Source organism: Vipera ursinii (genome assembly GCF_947247035.1).
Source record: "Vipera ursinii genome assembly, chromosome: 2".
Lineage (NCBI taxonomy): Eukaryota > Metazoa > Chordata > Lepidosauria > Squamata > Viperidae > Vipera > Vipera ursinii.
Genome location: NC_139513.1, coordinates 276,584,596 through 276,604,828, shown reverse-complemented (window position 1 = coordinate 276,604,828; position 20,233 = coordinate 276,584,596). Strand labels below are relative to the sequence as shown.

General features: G+C 39.4%; 1 protein-coding gene across 1 annotated transcript; it reads left to right on the top strand.

Moving 5' to 3' along the window:
• Positions 1-1,482: 1,482 nt before the first annotated feature.
• Positions 1,483-19,856, top strand: IL7R (interleukin 7 receptor). Its single transcript, XM_083351513.1, has 8 exons — positions 1,483-1,627; positions 8,337-8,472; positions 10,048-10,205; positions 11,413-11,567; positions 14,833-15,025; positions 17,068-17,155; positions 17,260-17,335; positions 17,498-19,856. Exons 1-8 carry the CDS (start codon positions 1,528-1,530, stop codon positions 17,993-17,995), a joined length of 1,404 nt encoding a protein of 467 aa, XP_083207639.1. The 5' UTR covers positions 1,483-1,527; the 3' UTR covers positions 17,996-19,856.
• The last annotated feature ends 377 nt before the right edge of the window (positions 19,857-20,233 follow it).

The window sequence follows — 20,233 nt, the reverse complement described above, 5'->3', positions numbered from 1 at the left end:
ATTTCAGTGAGAAACTGTTTTCTTTCCGAAACCCTGCACATTGTTTGATTGCCCTGAAGACCTGCCATTATTTGACTGACAGGAAAGTCTACAAAGCAGCCTGTGAAGGAGAAAAGGCAATCATTTCTGTCTTTTAAGTCTTCCTCACAAAGTTCTGGTCTACAGATGATAACCCAAGCTGCTACCAATGTTTAGCATCTTTGTCTGTGGCACCATAAACTTTCTAGAACTTCCAAAAGTACTTTTCCAAAAGGCAATTGGATTTCTTGGTTTTTTTCCTTGAAAACATTTCAAGGAAAAAAAACCAAGAAAGTCCACTTGCCTTTTGGAAAACCATCTTTGGTGCAACCATGATCTGGATGATTTAGAACAGGGGTGTCAAACTCAATTTCATTGAGGGCCGCATCAGCATTGCGGTTGCCCTCAGGGGGGCGGGTGGGTGTGGCCAGGGTGGGCGTGGCCTACTGGGTGGGCGTGGCTAAAGTGCGTATGGCCTACTGGGTGGGCATGGCCAGCTCTACATCGTTCGCATCTAGGGTGCCTATGGGGGCCTGGGCAGGAATGGGACATATCTGAGGGTCTCTGGCAGGAGGAGGGTTTCTGGGCCAGGGCCAAGGCAGTGGGGGCCGTTCCCTCACTGTTTCCAGGATGGCTTTGCGGGCCGCATGAAACCACTTCGTGGGCCAGATCTGGCCCCCGGCCCTTGTGTTTGACATGTCTGATTTAGAATCTTCATAGACACTTCCTAGAACTTTCCATGTGAATGTGTTGTCCAGGTATTCAGTTGAATGCACTAAAGTAGCCGTCCCCAACCTTTCCAGATTTGTGGGCTGCCGGGGGGGGGCAGAGGTGATAGTTTTGCACAAGCGTCGGGCAAGCACAGTTCTGTTTGTTCAAGATGGCTGGAAAGAATCTGAGACTTAAAAACAAATAAACCAAAAGAAAAAAAGCAAAACATTCAAAATTTAAAGAGAGGGCTTTGTGTGGAACTACTGGGTTCAAATACATGCTTACTTAACTAGACTTTCATTGAAATAAGTGTCTCCCCCCCCTCAAATATTACTGATATTTAATAACTGTAGGAGGGGGTCCATAACTAAACTTTGCCAGTTTCTTCGTGGATGAGACAGAAAAATCTCAAAATTAAATGAGAGAGAGAGAGAGAGAAATTAATAGATTTGCCCAACTCATAATTGTAAATCTTAGTTCCATCTCAACATATGTTCAAGATGGGAACTTCAGCCAAGAGAAGTTGAATTAGGAGAACAAGTACTTTTCATAGTATTTAAGACTATATATATAGAACATAGTAATATCGTATGATCTTAGTTCACTCCTCCACAAGTACTTTGGGGGGAGGTTTCCTGTTTCACTCCATACTTACTTGTCTGTATGTTTTTACTTCCCTTTGCCTGTAGTTACTTTATTGATGAGTGCACTCTAGAAGGATCTATATGCAAGCTGTTCTTTCTCAGACTTAGTTTCTCTTTTCCTCCTGCAAGGTAGAAAGAATGTGAACTTGAGAAGATGGCAAAGCCAAATCTGATTGTGTATACCTACTTTTTTATCTTCCTTCCTTCCATTTGTGCAGAGAGTGGCTCTGGGTCAGAAACATCTGTAGGGTATGGTAAGTCACGCCAACTTTTTCCTTCTAGCAAAAATTCCGAACAATGAAAGTGAAACTCTCCAAACTTGTAATGCAAAGAATCTTGATATTTATATTTGTTAGCATTATATACTGTATTTTGAAAGACAAATATCCTGTCCTCTTGATGTACTAATTAACTGCATACTTTTATTTTTTTAGTTTAGTTCATAATGAATGTGCATAGATACAACAAACTGCTGCACGGTTATCAGATATGGGCACCGGTGTTCTAACTCTCAACCAACATTTATTAGAAATAAAGCACAGAATTAGTTTTTCTTTCAGAGTATAAAGCTGGTGCTTGTTTTTCTGGATTTTGCCAACAAAAAGCAAGTTTAGATTTTATTATTGTTCTTTCCTAAATGAGCATTCTTAAAAAGGTTCAAGCCACCGGTTGAAGAATGCTGCTAAATAAGATCTGCAGCAAGAACCAGAATTTTTCAGTATTAAGTTGTACCCATATAATCTTATTAAAATAGTCAGGGACAATTGGTGGAGGAAGCAACAAGCACTTTGTCTTTAATTATGGATGTGCATTTAATAGGGGTGTTCTAAAGTGTGTTTTTTTCCTGGGCTCAGATGAGAAACTTATTTTAGAATATAGAAAACCATGTATCTTTCTGGGGAGACTCGCTGAACATTTACAACATTTAGGTATAAACTCATACATAACTAGATGAAATATGCAGACATGAAAAACCTTTCTGTGCAAAGAATTCTTGACAAATTTCAAGCAAGGTACTGTGTAAAGGATTTAATGAAAAGACAAGTTGCAATCTGGAGATTTATCCTCTCTTTTCTAAAAGGGTCTCCTATACAGGATATATCATAGCATATTGATATATATCCTATATATTCAGCAAACGTTACACAGTAATTAGACTGCCCAGTTTTTAAAGACAAAAGACAGCAATTAAACAGAATGCCCAGTTCTGAAGTTAAAAGCAATAAACTTAATTCATAAAACAGACAATGAAAAACTAAAAAACCCTCTTTCTCCTATTCCTCTCTTGCTTCCTCCTCCTCCTCAGCAGTTAAGAAAGTAATAAGAACAGAAATCAAGCTGAAGCTAGTTGTAAAATTGATCCTCAACTGTTTCTTGAAATAAATAATAATAATAATAATAATAATAATAATAATAATAATAATAAGAAGAAGAAGAAGAAGAAGAAGAAGAAGAAGAAGAAGAAGAAGAAGAAGAAGAAGAAGAAGAAGAAGAAGAAGAAGAAGAAGAAGTAGAAGAAGTTGGAAGGGACCTTGGAGGTCATCTAGTCCAACCCCCTGCTAAGGCAGGAAACCCTATACCATTTCAGGCAAATGGCTGTCCAGTCTCTTCTTAAAAACTTCCAGTGTTGGAGCATTCACCGCTTCTGGAGGCAGGTTGTTCCACTGGTTAGTTGTTCTAACTGTCAGGAAGTTTCTCCTTAGTTCTACGTTGCTTCTCTCCTTGACTAGTTTCCATCCGTTGCTTCTTGTCCTGCTTTCAGGTGCTTTGGAGAATAGCTTGGCTCCCTCTTCTTTGTGGCAGCCCCTGAGATATTGGAACACTGCTATCATGTCACCCCTCACCCTTCTCTTCATTAAACTATACATACCCAATTCCAGCAACTGTTCCCTATATGTTTTAGCCTCCAGTCCCCCAATCATCTTTGTTGCTCTTCTCTGTACTCTTTCTAAAGTCTCAACATCTTTTTTACATCGTGGTGACCAAAACTAGAAGCACTATTTCAGAGTGGCTCTCCTCATGTGGAGATATCTCCTTCTAATGGAGATATGGGAGGTCAAGTTCTAAGGCCTCTGTTGTGGAGTGAACTCTCAACTCAATTCTCTCTCCTCTCCTATTTAATATCCACATTAATGGGGGGGCCCTCATCCACTGCCATGGGTCAGGTTGCATCAATTATGCTAATGATATACATTTGTACATTGATCCAGGCTGAATGAGTCTGCTAGGTTTTGGATAGGGAGGAATAAACCTGGGCCCAATCACAGCAAGTACAAGTGCTTTTGGTTTCATAGACCATCTGAGCCTAGATTAGAATATTCCACCTTTGGTTCTGGATGGTGTTATGTCCTCTCATTTGCAACTGTTAATTTGGGGTTTCTTTTGAACTCATGACTCCTGTTTAAATAGGATCTGGCAGCTATGACCAAGAGGAACTTATAACTTCCTTGTGCATAGTGATTCATTTTCTGGGTCACATCTCATACATGTTACTACGATGTATCTACTCTGATGCTACAGCTGCTCCATAATGCAGCAGCCTGAGTAGTTATGCATGCTCTGTTTTGCCCATATGATGCTAGGACAAAACTTGTTAAAATTGAACTGCCTGCCGATGGGTCTCCAGGTGTGATTTAAGGTGCTAGTTGTCATCTTTAAAGCCTTGTGTTGCTTCAGAACTCCAAGATCTCAGTAGCGTGGGACCACTAGAGTATGATCCCTATTCTAAGAAAATGTTACCATCCGGTGCCCTAAAAGTAGGCCTTCTTCCCTCATCCCCATCCTGAAAGAAAATCTTAAATATTCTTAAAATTACTTCAGCCCTAGCCCTTACAGTTTAGGAACTTTAGGAGGGGCCATTAGGACCTGGTTGTTCCAGAAAACCTTTGGTGATTATAAGCATTGTTATAATGGTTTGTTTTAACCCTTGTTATAATAGCTGGTTTTCTTAATGCACTGAACCTCAAATGTAACCAACACTTTTAAAATAGGTTTGTCATAGTGGTGGTGGTATAAACCATCTACCTGGTTTATATGTACAATTGTCTTGGGCAGAATGTGGATGCATTTCTCATGGAAAGTTTTGTGCCATAGGTTGCTCTGTGGGTTTATAAGCGCATAATAACCAAAAAGAAACCTAACATTATTGCTAGTAAGAGGCACTCTTGTTTAGATTTCCAATATCACTTGGAAAATGGAAAAAAGTCTATTTCTCCTATGAAATATAACTTCTCAGTCCACTCGGCCCACTATGACAGGGGTCCCCAACCTGGGCAACTTTAAGACCTGTGGACTTCAACTCCCAGAATTCCCCAGGCAGCCATGCAGGTCTTAAAGTTGCCAGAGTTGGGGACCCCTGCACTATGAACTTACCTTAGCATAAAGATCAGCAATGCCTGCTCTTTGATACATGTCTGATGTATCTTTTTATCCCAATCATCTGTGGCATAAACAATACATCAGACATGTATCAAAGAGAAGGCATTGCTGATCTTTATGCTAAGGTAAGCTCATAGTGAACCAAATGCACTGAAAAGCTACCATTCACAGAAGAAATAGATTTTTCCCCCATTTTTCCAAGTGATATTGCGATTTCACAGAATTTTAAAATGAGAATCTGTTGGCATCAGAAGTGCTCTTCAGAGAAGGATTAAAGTCACCCTGGATATGGATATGGATTGGGTCTTTATATATTTACTGTAAGAAAAAATTGCCATTGTACTTTATTCCTTGTGGATTTCCAAAATTATTCTATTATATGCAGCGTTATTATTATTATTATTATTATTATTATTATTATTATTATTATTATTATTATTATTAATTTTATTTATATACCGCCCTTCTCCCGAAGGACTCAGGGCAGTGAACAGGGCAGATGTATAAAATACAAAAAATACAAAAGTTAAAAGGAATTAAACATAATGCCCGAAGTAAAAAACAATAAATACAAATATTAAGAACAATAAAAAAACCCATGAGTGAAAAATTAATTGAACAAGGTTTGATGAAAATGCCCTTTCCACGTTAAGAAGGGAAATTCCCACAAAATCTGCTTCACATAGAGTGTGCAAACTATTTCCTACAATATCCTTTACATTTTCATATTGCATGGTGGCCTCTGCAATCTACAGCTTGAAAAGTTTTACAATAGTGCTGTGCAAGCATTCTAGGGAATATACAGATAAAATAAGAAGAGCAATTACCATGAGTCATAAGAAAAGATGAGTTTCTCAAAAGTTTTGATCTAGATAAGAATGTGTTGATTGGTGCTTTCCTTTAAATACCTTATTAACCAGGGAGAAATTGCTTTCCTTTTTTACAAAAAAACATTTGTAGTCTTTTTTAGTAAGCCAATAGGGAAGCTTACAGTTCCTTTTGCCAATAAAAAAGTGATAAAAATTAAAAACATCTGGTGCACTGAGAAAAGAAAACTTACTTGCTAGTGAATTTATTTATTTATTTATTTATTTATTTATTTATTTATTTATTATTTAAACTTGTATACCGCCCTATTCCCGTAGGACTCAGGGCGGTTTACAGGGAAAAATTAAAAATACATAACATACAAAGTTAAAATCGATTAAAACAAGATTAAATTAAGTCCCTGAATTTAAACTAAAACCCCATTAATAAATAATTAAAACCCCTCAGTCTGGGCCAGACAGCTCAAAAAACCAAGTTTTCAAGTCCCTGCGAAATGAGCGAAGGTCGGGGGCGGTCCTAAGCTCCGTGGGAAGTTGGTTCCAAAGGGCCGGCGCGCCCACAGAGAACACCCTTCCCCTGGGAATAACCCGCCGGCATTCCTTGACCGGCGGTACCCTAAGAAGGCCCTCCCTTCTTTCATTAATCAACATAAAGTCAATTCAACAGTCAAAAGATAAGATAACTTTTATTGTCATTTTTTTACTGTGAGCACAATGGCAGACATCAAAAATGAAATTTAGTTGCCCGCTCTCATAGTGGGACACATACATGACACACACCTAACCATACTATACACACATGTATAGACCTACATCCCTACATATACATAACAAATAAACATTAAATACTGTCAATCTTGAATATATAACAAGAAAAACAACAAAAAGAAGGAACAGTTGGTCTCTTGAAAGGGAATTTCAAATGCAATGTGCAACTGCAAAAAAAAAACCCTCTATTTTCTGTATCCCTTCAAGAGAGACCTATCTTTGGATTATCTTTTGGGGTTTTCTTTTTACTTCCTCATGTCAATCTCAGAGGAGGCATTCTTGGGGTCTGGGTGGTAAGTCACATAATGTCCTAAAGAAGATAAAGAGCATTTTGAATTGGGTTGTGAACTGAAACATCTGTTGTGATGGGGAATTACACTTCCTTTAAAACTGGATGCAGTCAAAACCTACAGACTGCTTTCAGTTTCTGGATCCTTCTCACAGACATTCTTACCACAGTGTAATAATGAAACACTATACCAGGGGTCGGCAACCTAAAAAAGAAAAAGAGCCACTGGGAACCGGTTCCATCACAAATTAAAAAAAGAGGGAGCCGCGTGCGTGTGTCCATGCACGCGCATGCGCAAAAAGGTTTTTTGCGCATGCGCGGACGCACGCGGCTGCCATTTTTAAAAAAATGAGATGGAACCGGTTCCCGGTTGCCCGATGGCGACGGCCCGTCTGCAAAGCTGCCGCTTTCGGCAGCTTTGCAGACGGGCCGTGGCAGCTTCCGCAAAGAGCGGCGCCCCTGCCCATTCCGAGAGGTGCGCGCGCACCTCTCCGAACGACCGGAGGTGCGCGCGTACCTCCGCGCGAATGGGCAGCGGTGCCGCTCTTTCAGGAAGCCCGCCGCGGCCCGTCTGTGAAGCTGCCGAAAGCGGCAGCTTAGCAAACGGGCCGCGGCAGCTTCCGCAAAGAGCGGCGCCCCTGCCCATTCCGAGAGGTGCGCGCGCACCTCTCCGAACGACCGGAGTTGCGCGCGCACCTCCCCAAACCTTTGGGGAGGTGCGCGCGTACCTCCGTGCGAAGGGGCAGCAGCGCCGCTCTTTCAGGAAGCTGCCGAAAGCGAAGGGGCAGCGGCGCCGCTCTTTCAGGAAGCTGCCGAAAGCGAAGGGGCAGCGGCGCCGCTCTTTCAGGAAGCTGCCGAAAGCGAAGGGGCAGCAGCGCCGCTCTTTCAGGAAGCTGCCGAAAGCGAAGGGGCAGCGGCGCCGCTCTTTCAGGAAGCTGCCGAAAGCGGCAGCTTCCTGAAAGAGCGGCACCGCTGCCCGTTCGCGCGGAGGTACGCGCGCACCTCCCCAAAGGTTTGGGGAGGTGCGCGCGCACCTCCGGTCGTTCGGAGAGGTGCGCGCGCACCTCTCGGAATGGGCAGGGGCGCCGCTCTTTGCGGAAGCTGCCGCGGCCCGTCTGCTAAGCTGCCGCTTTCGGCAGCTTCACAGACGGGCCGAGGCGGGCTTCCTGAAAGAGCGGCACCGCTGCCCATTCGCGCGGAGGTACGCGCGCACCTCTCCAAAGGTTTGGGGAGGTGCGCGCGCACCTCCGCCCATTCGGGGAGGTGCGCGTGCACCTCTCCAAACGGGCGGTGCCACTCTCCATTTGGAGAGGTGCGCGCGCACCACTGCCCGTTGGAAGAGGTGCGCGCGCACCGGGCGGCTGGGAGCCGCAAGAGACAGCTCAAAGAGCCGCATGCACTATACTGTAGAGCAGGGGTCTTCAAACTTGGTCCTTTTACGACTTGTGGACTTCAACTTCCAGAATTCCTCATCCAGGTACACTGGTTGAGGAATTCTGGGAGTTGAAGTCCACAAGTCATAAAAGGGCCAAGTATGAAGACCCCTGCTTTGAGGAAGAAATAGAAGGAAAGAATTCGTTTTCATTTTAAGGAATGAAACAAGCTAAGTAGTCTACTTTGTTTGATAAGACTCCTTATCAAAATCTTTGAATCTGCCAGTCTGAAATTTGAGGAATTTATTTTGTGGTTCTTTCTCCTTAGGTACTTGTGTTGATTACGAGCAAGACAACAACTTTAAGTGTTTCACTCAAATGCTAGCACTCGAAAGCAATTTCTTAATTTGTGATGCTTCTGTGACAGAGGTGAACCTGAATGAGGCAAATGCCCGTTTCACTGTGTAAGAACTTTTCTAATGCATTCAAACATCATTACTTGGGTGCTAGAAGATTGATACAATGAAAAAAAATGGCTACAGAATTTGGGGGATGTGACCTTGGGGGGTTCCTGGAGCTTCAGAAATTGGTTGGAGGATACTTATTTGGCCTGTGGGTTAGTGCTTAACTAATATTAACTTAACCTATCTTTTGAGTCTATTGAAATTTATAGATTACTTCTCAGAAAAATGTATTTAAATGCACAAAAGAAAATACATAGATTAAAAAAAGACTTCATGGTGATCAAACAATGAATTCTAGAGCTCTAGAATTATAGGTTTAATGCCTTGAATGCATTTTTAAATGCAAAAGCACTTTTGAAATGCAAGCTGTCTCGACTATGATCAATTATATGTGTTTGGGGGAAGCAGTGCACAGAACCAAATGTATTCTGGTTTGGATTTTGCAATGTATAAATAAATTTCTTGAATGTTTTTGGAATCTAGAGTTCATAAATTAATCTGTTGCCTGCATTCATTACTGAATGAAAAGCTAAATTTCATTTAGAGAAGATAAATTTGTAAACCTTTTTACATCCAACTTCATGGACCTCCTGAAATCAATCTACAGATTCCCAAGTGGCCTTAGCTTGCAGATGAAGAATTCCTATCTTGGACCAAAATCCTCAGATCATACTATATCTACAACCTTCTTAGCCTCATGATCTTGGTCATTTTGAGAAACAAAAGGGGTAGACTTTGAGATACTTTAGCAAAGGATGTTAACATTACTGAGAAAATACAGGAAAGTTTTACATAGCCAAATGGTGCTGATTATTAAGTTGGCCTTTACTTTTACCTTAATTATCTGATTAAGTGCACAATATTTCCTGGCTCTCCAGGACTATAAAGTTTTGGTAAAGGAAGATGGACTTTGCCATAAAAAATGGAGAAACATTAAAAATAAATCAGAAAAGGCTAGTAATGCCAATAAATCCAGCCCAACTATATGCTTATTGTTCATTTGGGGAGTTGGCATATGTGAACAACATAATTCAAAGCATTTCTCTTTTAAGTACAGATATATAACATAACCTCATTTGTAAAACACCTGACAATATTGAAATGTAGAAAGTGAGGAGTGATTCATCAGATATAATATTTGGTCACAAGACAATCAGGGCAATTAGAAGGCATTAGAAGAATCTTTTTCCCTCAAGAGAACTTAATGTCCAGCTAGTTTGGAATACAGTGGATCAGGAAAAGTGTAGGATAGCTATTGTATTTGGATAGTTTAAGACTGTGTATTGTTCTGTAAATATAAATTAACTCCACATCATATTTTGTACTTGTCTGATGAACTATAAAAGTAAATTCCTGCATGAGGTCCTCACATGGTCTCTCAGTTACATGACCAAAACAATCACAATGCTTCCTCTGCAGCTTGCAGAGGCTACAGTTTCCTAACCATGACACTCTATAGCAGTTTTCAAAGTACAGTAATGAATTCACTAGCTCTCTGAAGATCTATGTTATCCTGCAATTCTTTTATGTCTCCAGTTTTCCAAAATTTCATTGCTACACCATATTTTGTCACAGGAATAGGAATGAACCCCGGTCCTGCTTCATGAAAAATCCCCTTGTCAGCAATTGTTCTATATACATCAGCGATCTTATCGTTTCTTTGACAGTTTGCTTGACAATAACAGTGATCAATCCTTGCAAAAATTGCCAGGAACTGAAACCTGCTCATATCGGTAAGCAAATGTATAGCGTGGGGTCCATTTGGTTTCATTTTTGAACCTGTTCAAAACAGGTGTGTCAGGGAATGGGACAACTTGCCACAGATAACTTGCTGCGGCCAACTTGCCATGGCCAACTCATCACAGCCAACTAGCCACGGGACAGCTTGCCAAGGCCCTGGTGAATTGTCCTTGGTGAATTGTCATAGACCTGGAGTTACATGAAATTTAGTTATATCAAGATAGAGTACAAAAACTCATGGCCAATTATGTTCTTCCATTTCCAAATTTGGAAGAAAAAGATGGGAATTTTCCTGCCAGGAATGTTATGGTGTTAATCCAAATCATGGAAAGGGATCTGTTTGCACAAATGGAAGATTGTACATAATTCAGAGCAACCACAATTGGGACCAGAATTTCCATTGCTAAGCAATGCAGTTGTTAAATTTCACCTAGATTAGGGTTTCCTGCCTGAACAGGGGGTGGGTGGGGTTGGACTAGATGACCTCCAAGATCCCTTCAAGCTCTATTCTATTCATTTAACAACTACATTGCTTAGCAATGGAAATTCTGGTCCCAATTGTGGTTGTAAATCTAAAACTACCTGTACATAAATGTGGATGATTTATGTGAGCAGGGGTAGTTAATATTTTGACCTCTCCTCCTTTATTCAAATGTCATCACCTCTAGGCTCAGCATCCAACTAAAACGAACAATTATTAAAAGAAATTATTTCTATGGGTCATGCTTGAATGAGTCATGCTTGAATTTGCAACCTCTTTTGCCATGGTTGTTAAGCAAATCACTGCAATCGTTAGGTGACTCATGTGGTCTTTAAGCGAATCTGGCTTTCCGCATTGACTTTGCTAGTCAGAATCCCCCTGAAAAGGTAACAAATGACAATCACGGGAACCTGGGACAGTGCAACCACTGCAAATACCTACCAGTTGCCTGAATTTTGATCACATGACTGTGAGGACACTGTGACAGTCATTAGTGTGTGGACCAGTCAGAAGTCACTTTTTTCACTATTATGAATTCAAATAGTCACTAAACGAACTGTTTTTAATCAAGGACTACCGGTACTGCATGGACTCATTTGAATTTGGGTTCACAATTTGTTTAAACAGCAGAAATTTAAGAATTATGCAGGTGGCGTGTGATTTTGTATGTGTTTGTATTTGTGTTTTGTTTATCTTTCTCTTTACCTTGTCCTTTGCAGTTAAACCTGAAGCACCTTTTGGTCTAAATATCACCTACCAGGAAAAAGCAAATGAGTATCTTGTTCAGTACTCAACACCACATATAGAATACGCATTCCTTGAAGACAAATTAATACATCAGTTAGCCTACCGTCAAAAAAATGCTAGCTGGACTGTGAGTAAGAATGACTAGCTTTGCATTTTCTACTTGCTTTCAGTTGTATGCCTGCAAACAAGGGCTGTTTGGTGTATGATGTCATGCTTGTCATGGGACACTGTGTTAATTTCTTTTTTACCCTGTACTTAATTTTATAAAGTTTAGAGTGAATAAACTTTAGAGTGAATAAAAAGCCAATCGCTCTTTTTAACTTTTAATGTGGAGTGTATGCTAGACTTTTATTTTCAAAAGCCAGTGGAAATCAATATTTGAATGTTACCACTTGCTAATATAACTCTTCAAAGATACTATTCCTTGTTAACATTAGAAATTCCCCATGCAGCTAAATCCAACTTCATCCCTAGTAGATTGTGATGAAAATAATTAATTGGCTGGGAACATGCAGAGCTCAACAAGAAACATTCTGTTTTCTGATCAAATGTTTTCCCCTCAAAAATGTTTCTGTTAGTCTCTAGTGCAAACCAAGCTTGATTACAACAAAGCAGATTTGTAATTCAGCTTACCAACATTGTTAAGGCATTTGATTTGACCCAGACTTTCTGATTTAGCATCTGCTTACCTTAAATTCTGCCTCTAGCAGGATATGGTCTTAGAGTAATACAATACAGATCCAGACTATTTCCTCTAATAGGTTCCCTTCTGCTTTTAATCCAAAAGTTTGCAAATTATGACTATGTGAATATCTTGTATAATCCAGCCCCAGATGTGTATTACAGACATTTGTACAGGTAGACCTCTACTTATGATCACAATCGAGCCCAAATTTTCTGTTGTTAAGTGAGACATTTGTTAAGTGAGTTTTGCCTCATTTTATGACTTTTATTGCCATGATTGTTAAATGAATCACTGCAGTTGTTAAGTTAGTAATAAGGTTGTTAAGTGAATTTGGCTTCCCCGTTGACTCTGTTGGTTAGAAGGTTGAAAAAAGGGATCATATGACCCTGGGACACTGCAACTGTCATAAATATAGGTAAAGCCACACCTGGAATACTGCATCCAGTTTTGGTCACCACGATGTAAAAAAGATGTTGAGACTCTAGAAAGAGTGCAGAGAAGAGCAACAAAGATGATTAGGGGACTGGAGGCTAAAACATATAAGGAACAGTTGCTGGAATTGGGTATGTTTAATAGTTTAATGAAGAGAAGGACTAGGGGGTGACATGATAGCAGTGTTCCAGTATTTGAGGGGCTGCCACAAAGAAGAGGGAGTCAAGCTATTCTCCAAAGTGCCTGAAGGCAGGACAAGAAGCAATGGATGGAAACTAGTCAAAGAGAGAAGCAACCTAGAACTTTTCTGACAGTGAAAACAATTAATCAGTGGAACCACTTGTCTCCAGAAGCTGTGAATGCTCCAACACTGGAGGTTTTTAAGAAGAGATTGGACAACCATTTGTCTGAAATGGTATAGGGTTTCCTGCCTGAACAGGGGGTCAGACTAGAAGACCTCCAAGGTCCCTTCCAGCTCTATTCTATTCTATTCTATTCTATTCTATTCTATTCTATTCTATTCTATTCTATTCTATTCTATTCTATTCTATTCTATTCTATTCTATTCTATTCTATTCTATTCTGAACCAGAACTGAATTTTGATTATGTGCCCATGGGGATGCTGCAACAGTTGTAAGAGTGAAAACAGTCATGTCACTATTTTCAGTGCCACACAAACTTTGAACGGTCACTATAACAAACTGTTGTAAGTAGAGGACTATCTGTAATTCTCACATAATGCAATTCAGAGGCATGGGATATACCTTTGTATATGTCTGTACAATTTATTAAACTTCTATTTCCTGTTTATAATGCTACAACAGAGGAAGCTACTTTCGTCACATCAGACTTATCCACAAACTCAGTACAAATAGTCCTTGACTTATGACCAATCACTTAGCATCCATTTAAAGTTATGATACACCATCCCAAAGGTACTTGTGACATCTGCAACATCTGTAACTCGTCCGCTGTCATGTGATCGCATTTTGGGTGCTGGGGAACCAGCTCACTTTTACAGTCATTTGCAGCAATCCGTGGTCAAGTGACTATGATTTTCATCATTTTTTGCTGGTTTCAAGCATTTATTTCTGCTTTCTAACAAAAAACCGCCCATTGTATAAAATGGATTCATTTAATGACTGCTGCATTCACTTAACATCCAATGCAAAATATGTTGCAAAATTGGGGGGGCTTAATGACTTCAATGACCATAATTGAGCCCCTAATTCTGGGCTCAATTTCAATTGTAACTCAAGGATTACATGTATTAGCTCTCCCAACTGTCTAGTCAGAGCTGAAGAAGCTTCTTGGATGAGAAGCGAAACATCTTCAAAATAAACACAAGAAAGTCCAGTTGCCTCCTGAAAAAAAGCACCTTTGGGACAACCATACCTGGGTGACTGAGAATCTCCATAGACTATTAGCTCTCTGAGTCACTGAGAATAAGTGGGCGGCCATATAATTTTAAACAAACAAACAAACAAACAAACAGACTTTTATTGGCTCTTTAGAGACTGTTAGCTCTCTGAGTCACTAAAAATGAGTGGACGGCCATATAAACCCGTGTGTGTGTGTGTGTGTGTGTATACATATACATACATATACATACATACATACATACATACATACATACATACATATACATTCCTTGCTTCTCAGCTAACAGGGAGAGAGAGAGAGAGAGCCTGTGGCCTAGGGGTTAAAACAACTGCTTAAGATGCAGTCGGCCCAGGTTCGAATCTCAGAAGGGTATGGCTGACTGATGAGAACAAATAAGTTTGAAATGATCGTATCGGTCTCCCTTTATTCTTTGTTAGCAAGCCAAAAAATTTACACAAATATGAACTGCCATTGCTGTGGCTACTGCCTGTGAATGGCCTTGGGCTAGGCTGAAACAGGTGTGTATGAAACATCTTTTAAATGGGGACATGGGTCTGTAAGGGCTGCAACATTTTGCTGGAAGATAGACTATGAACAATGGAATAAAGAAGTCACTTCCAAGCTTCTTCATTTGTGCAAATGAATACAGCCAAACATTCTGATTGTGCACCAATCAGATCATTTTCCGTGAACAATTTGGCATATTTTCTTGATATAGAATAATCTGCTGTGTTTCGGATGCCAATATAGGATGTTGTCATATTCTTGTCAGAATCTGAAGAACACTTTGAGGTAAAAAGGTTTTCACTATGTAGAAATAAATGAACATACTTACGTGGATCTTCAGATATTTTTGTTTAACTTTAATTCTCAAATTTATTCCTGTTTTAGACCAAAGAATCTAATTTTCTTATATTAAAACTTCTGGGGAAAGAATTTGAGCCAGAAGTAACGTATGAGATGAAGGTTCGGTCAAAACCCAACGGACATTATTACAAAGGCCCCTGGAGTGAATGGAGCTCATCTCAATATTTCAAAAGATCCCGAAATATCAGTACCTCAGACAAAACATCAAGTGGAATAAGTAAGTCCAGATTTTTATTTTATTTTTATTGGAAATCAAGAATATTGGAAATGTTTAAAACCAGGTGTAGTAGTAAACCTGTTGAATCTTGACAAAGAAGCTCCACCTCAGGTTCCTGTTTGTTCATTCAACTCACTGGGTGACTTTGGACCTTGTTTTCACAGGATAGCTCTTAAGAAGAGCAAGGCGTGCTTGCTCCGGAGGCTTGTTTTGGCTAGGAAGGGGCTTGAGAAATGGATTTTTCCTGCGAAAACTTAGCCAAAGAACGAGGCGTACGTGCCCACAGAGAGGGCTCTGAGTGCCCCCTCTAGCATGGGTGACATACGCTCGCTACCACTGGCATAAGTGGTCCTCACCAGGAATTTGTCCAGGCATTCTCTGAGAATCAGATGCAATTGAATGGAAGAAAAACAATGCAGGTAGTCCTCGACTCACAACTGTTCACTTAGTGACTGTTCAAAATTACAACGGCACTGAAAAAAGTGACCTATCGCCATTGTTCACACTTATGACCGTTGCAGCATCCCCATGGTCATGTGATTTACATTTGCATGCTTAAAAACTGACTCACCTTTATGATAGTTGTAGAGTCTCAGGATCATACGATCCCCTTTTGCAACCTTCTGACAAGCAACGTCAATGGGAAAACCAAATTCACTTAACAATTGTGTTACTAGCTTAACAGCTGCAGTGATTCACTTAACAAACATGGCAAGAAAAGTCATAAAATGGGGCAAAACTCACAAATTTCTGACTTAGCAATATAAATTTTGGTCGTAAGTTGAAGATTACCTGTACTCGGATTAGGGTCAAAAACTTTATACATCAACAAAGTTCTCTGAATATAACATGCCATTGCTATAACTACTACCAATACCAGTTAATAATTGACAGTAGTAGCTGCTATACCATGACCAAACTCCAGGCCCTATCAGATATGATGTTAAATTATTAATATTCCTTTCATCAGGTACTTTTCAAACATGCAAACAGCTGTGGGAAAGAATTTTTGGCAGGAAAACTGCCATGCCTTATTTCCAGATTTCTCTGCCCTATAGCTGTTTTTTTTAAAGAATAGTGCCTGGAAGAATGTGTACTGTAACAGAGTAACTGTACTAGGCCGACAGCTTAGGATCTTTGTTTCAGTACTCTAGAGAAGCCGGTGAGGTTGGTCAGAAGCAGGACACTTAGTTCTAGGTGAATTGGAAGAAAAGCAAACAAGAATCAGGGGGCAGAGGTATCACCCACAGAACCATAAGAACTTCATGAGCCCAAGAGGTCCAAGAATCCCTCTTAATCGGAATGATTTTGAGCTTGGACATCATCAGCTTCTGCTGCCGGAACTTTGGTGGAGGCAAAGTCACCAACTCAATTCATTCCATTGCTGAATTACTCAGACAAGAATTTTCAAACAGAGTTTAATTAAAATTTACTTTCTGGTTGCTTACTCCCATTAAACCTTGTCTTCTCTTCTATAATACTGAAGGACAAAGCTTTGTTCCTCTCTTGTATAATATCTTTTAAGAATTTAGAAGACTGAAAGAGTTATCTCTGCAGTTTTTTTTCCTTTCTAAAGAATATAGTTCCAACCTTTTTTTGTAGGATTTGTTTGATTATGAGTGGGCAATGGTCAGATGGTGGACAAACATACGGCTTTGCATTGTTAAGATGAGACCTAGAGTCATAATTGGTGTGGTAAACATCTGGTGTGACCATATATCATAAGCTAGATCAGCGTTTCCCAACCTTAGGAACTTGAAGATGCGTGGACTTCAACTTCCAGAATTCCCCAGCCAGCTATGCTGGCTGGGGAATTCTGGGAGTTGAAGTCCACGCATCTTCAAGTTCCTAAGGTTGGGAAACACTGAGCTAGATGGTCAGAAGCTAGGCTAACGGTACAGAATAGAAGATACTCAGTTGAGGCAGGAAATAATTTCTGGAGGTTAGTTAATGGGTGTCTCATATAATGTAATGTCATGCTTTGATTCCCAATGAAGAATCTATTACTGTATCTATTTTTAAAACTAAGATTTGTTCCTCAGACAAAGTTGTCTTCATAACAGTGTCCATTGCAAGCTTCTTTGTACTTTTGGTTGTAATTCTTCTGGTCCCAACATTCTGGAAAAACAGGTAATTTTTTTTAAAAAAAATCACAATTCTATTTCATATAAGACTCATCCACAAAGGTTGTTGAAAAATTGTTCCTAAAAAAACTCCACTTTTATTGTCTTCAGGATCAAAGCAATTGTTTGGCCCACCATCCCTGACCATCAAAAAACTCTGGATAAATTCTGCAACAAACTAAGAAAGGTTAGTACTTTTACTTCAGGAAAAAGTAGACTTGCAGGCCTTCAACATAAAATGAAATACAGGTATGGGGCTACCTGTACATTTTTTTAACGAATTCATGTCTTTACAACTTTGGAAATGTATTGAACTAATTCCCTGATAAATATCTTCTCATCCGTGTAGAACTCAGACACCACTTTCTTTAATCCTGAGAGCTTGGGATATGCTCACATCCATAAGGTGGACAGCATTCAGGCTAAATCAGAAGTTGCCCACCTTCACCCACCGTCATATAACCTGGAGGCAGAAGTTGAGAATTTGGTGGAACAAAAAGGCAACTTGAACCATATTCATCATGAATGGTTGAAGCTGCCTCTGGCATATGAAGGAATGTTGTCAACGGAGATGAAGAACAAGCTGTACAGTGGAAGTGAGAACACCTCTGCTGATGGTTCAGTCCTCAGCATCAATCTATACAATGAGGGTAGAATCATTGACCAACATGGCTGGAACAACAATGATCTGTGTAAATATTCCAGTGTCTCAATGGATCACATTTTCCCTGAATTAAAGACAGGGTCTTGTGACCACACTTATTCCAATGGGAAGATCAGGGTATTAAATAAAGAAGAAACCTATGTCACAATGGCAAGTTTTTTTGAAAATAAGGGGAAATTATGAAATTAATACATACAAGCATACCGTTACCAAGAGGCATTTCTAGGTGTTACATAGGGCTGTAACATCTGTTACATTACTTTTCCTTCTTCCAATGCTGAATTTCAGCATCGATTTGCCGATTTTTTAAAAAATTGTATAAAGTTTTCCTTGAAAATGAAATTCTCTTGCAGTCAAAAAAGCAGTTTTCTTCCTACTTGGCTTTCCACTGCAGCTGTATTTATCCCCTCACTCAAAATTGCTTCAGAGTATTTAAGGACCAACCAGAAGTGTTTGGAAGTCAACAGCTTCTACTCCTGCACCTTTGGGAATTTTCTAAGTTTAATGCTCTTTTAGAGAGGCTTCCATGACATCGAGAAAGTAAAAACTCTGGTTTAAAACCAAAATATGTTCATTGAAACATACAGGTGGTTATTGTTTATCGACTGCCTCATTTAATGACTATTTGCAGTTATGACAGGGATGAAACTGTAACTTTATAACCACTTATGACTTTTACAGGTCTGTAAAGAAAGAAAAGCGGAAGTAAGAACAAAATCACAGTCACAGGTTTATTTAGCTACCTCTTCGCTTAATGACTGAGTTGCCAGTCCAAATGTGGTTGCTAAATGAGGACTACCTGCATATTATTATGCAAATTTTGTATAAATTTGTATACATTTATCTCTATCACATGAACTCCAGAGAAATGCTAAATATGACGTATCCTATTTTTAGCATTATTTTGTGAACCCTAAGGTGCTTTTTCAAAAGGCAACTAGACTTTGTTTTTGCTTGAAGATGTGTCATTTCTCATCTAAGAAGCTTCTTCAGAACAGAACTGAAGAAGCTTCTTGGATGAGAAGTGAGACATCTTCAAGCAAAAATAAGAAAGTCCAGTTGCCTTTTGAAAAAACACCTTTGGGACAATCATGGCCTGGATGACTGAAAATCTCCACAGACAGTATTTTGTGAAGTCAGTTAAGATTCAGAATAAAATCCCTAAGGATTAATTTTCTATCTGCTGCAATATTTATTTGGGTCCAAGAGCCCAGGTGTGAATGACTGGATAGGAATTATGATGGTGCAGATATTGGAGAATTTACACGTCTTCCTTATTATGATTCAGTAGTAGCCTGCAATGCTGGAGCACTTGATCTTGTGGTTCTAACATGTGATGGTTTAATGAAAAATAAATCCTGCTGAATTGAAGCAAAGTCCAGCAATTTAGCATCTTGTTTTCCAGGATAACTAACAAGAAGCTCTTAACATTCAGAAAAAGGGCAGTAGTGTAGCCCATCCTCTTTGCTGCTCCCCAATATTTTCCAAGACGTTCTGTGTTGTTATTAAGATTGGTAGATTTCTCCTGTCTTAATTTGAGAACTTTCCTTCTAGGGCAACTTCACGTCTTGGTCCACACAGTGCCTTGTGGATATGAGTAATATAAACTATATGTTATGTGAAGTACTACTTTATTTTACCTGTAATAATAATTTCATAAAAATTACTCCACCAGTATTGTCTACAGTATATTTCTAGCTATAGTGATCAGTACATTGGGTATTGCTGTAATATCAGTTAAAACTTGAATTCCACTATAAATCACTGCTGCTTTTGATTTAGCTTTCTCCAAGACATATTCAAGGGATGCTAAAACAATTTAAAAATTATTGTTATCATTATGTGTTCTATATTCTGTCAATAGATGTGTAATCTTGCCATGCATTTATTACGTTATTCGCTGCTATGTTTCATTTTTATAAGGTTTCATATGGTTAATTTTTATTTTGATGGAATTATAGTTATGATGTCTGTATAAATAAAATAAATGTCTTCGAATTGGATGCTGAAGTGGCAATTAAATAAAGTCATTAAGAAACAGTCATTATTAGCGAACAGATTTAATTTTAATCCATGAGCATTATTTATGAATATCATCTACAGCTTTCCTCCATCTGCCTTGCCTACACGAAAGGCAGTAAATCATTGTAACCAAATATTTATTGCCAACAGTATTGTGGACTAGGGTGTAAAAAATAATTAAAAATCTATTCATCTTGTCCTAAGTAGTTACAAAACTTTGAATAAAGAAAAAAATATTGTAGAGTGAGGATTCCCTTAGCCATCTTTTGTGCATAGGTAGTCCTCAGCTTGCAACCATTTGTTCAGTGACTATATGAAGTTACAATGATATTGAAAAAAATAACCCATGACCGGTCCTCACACTTATGACCATTGCAGCATCCCCATGGTCACCTGATC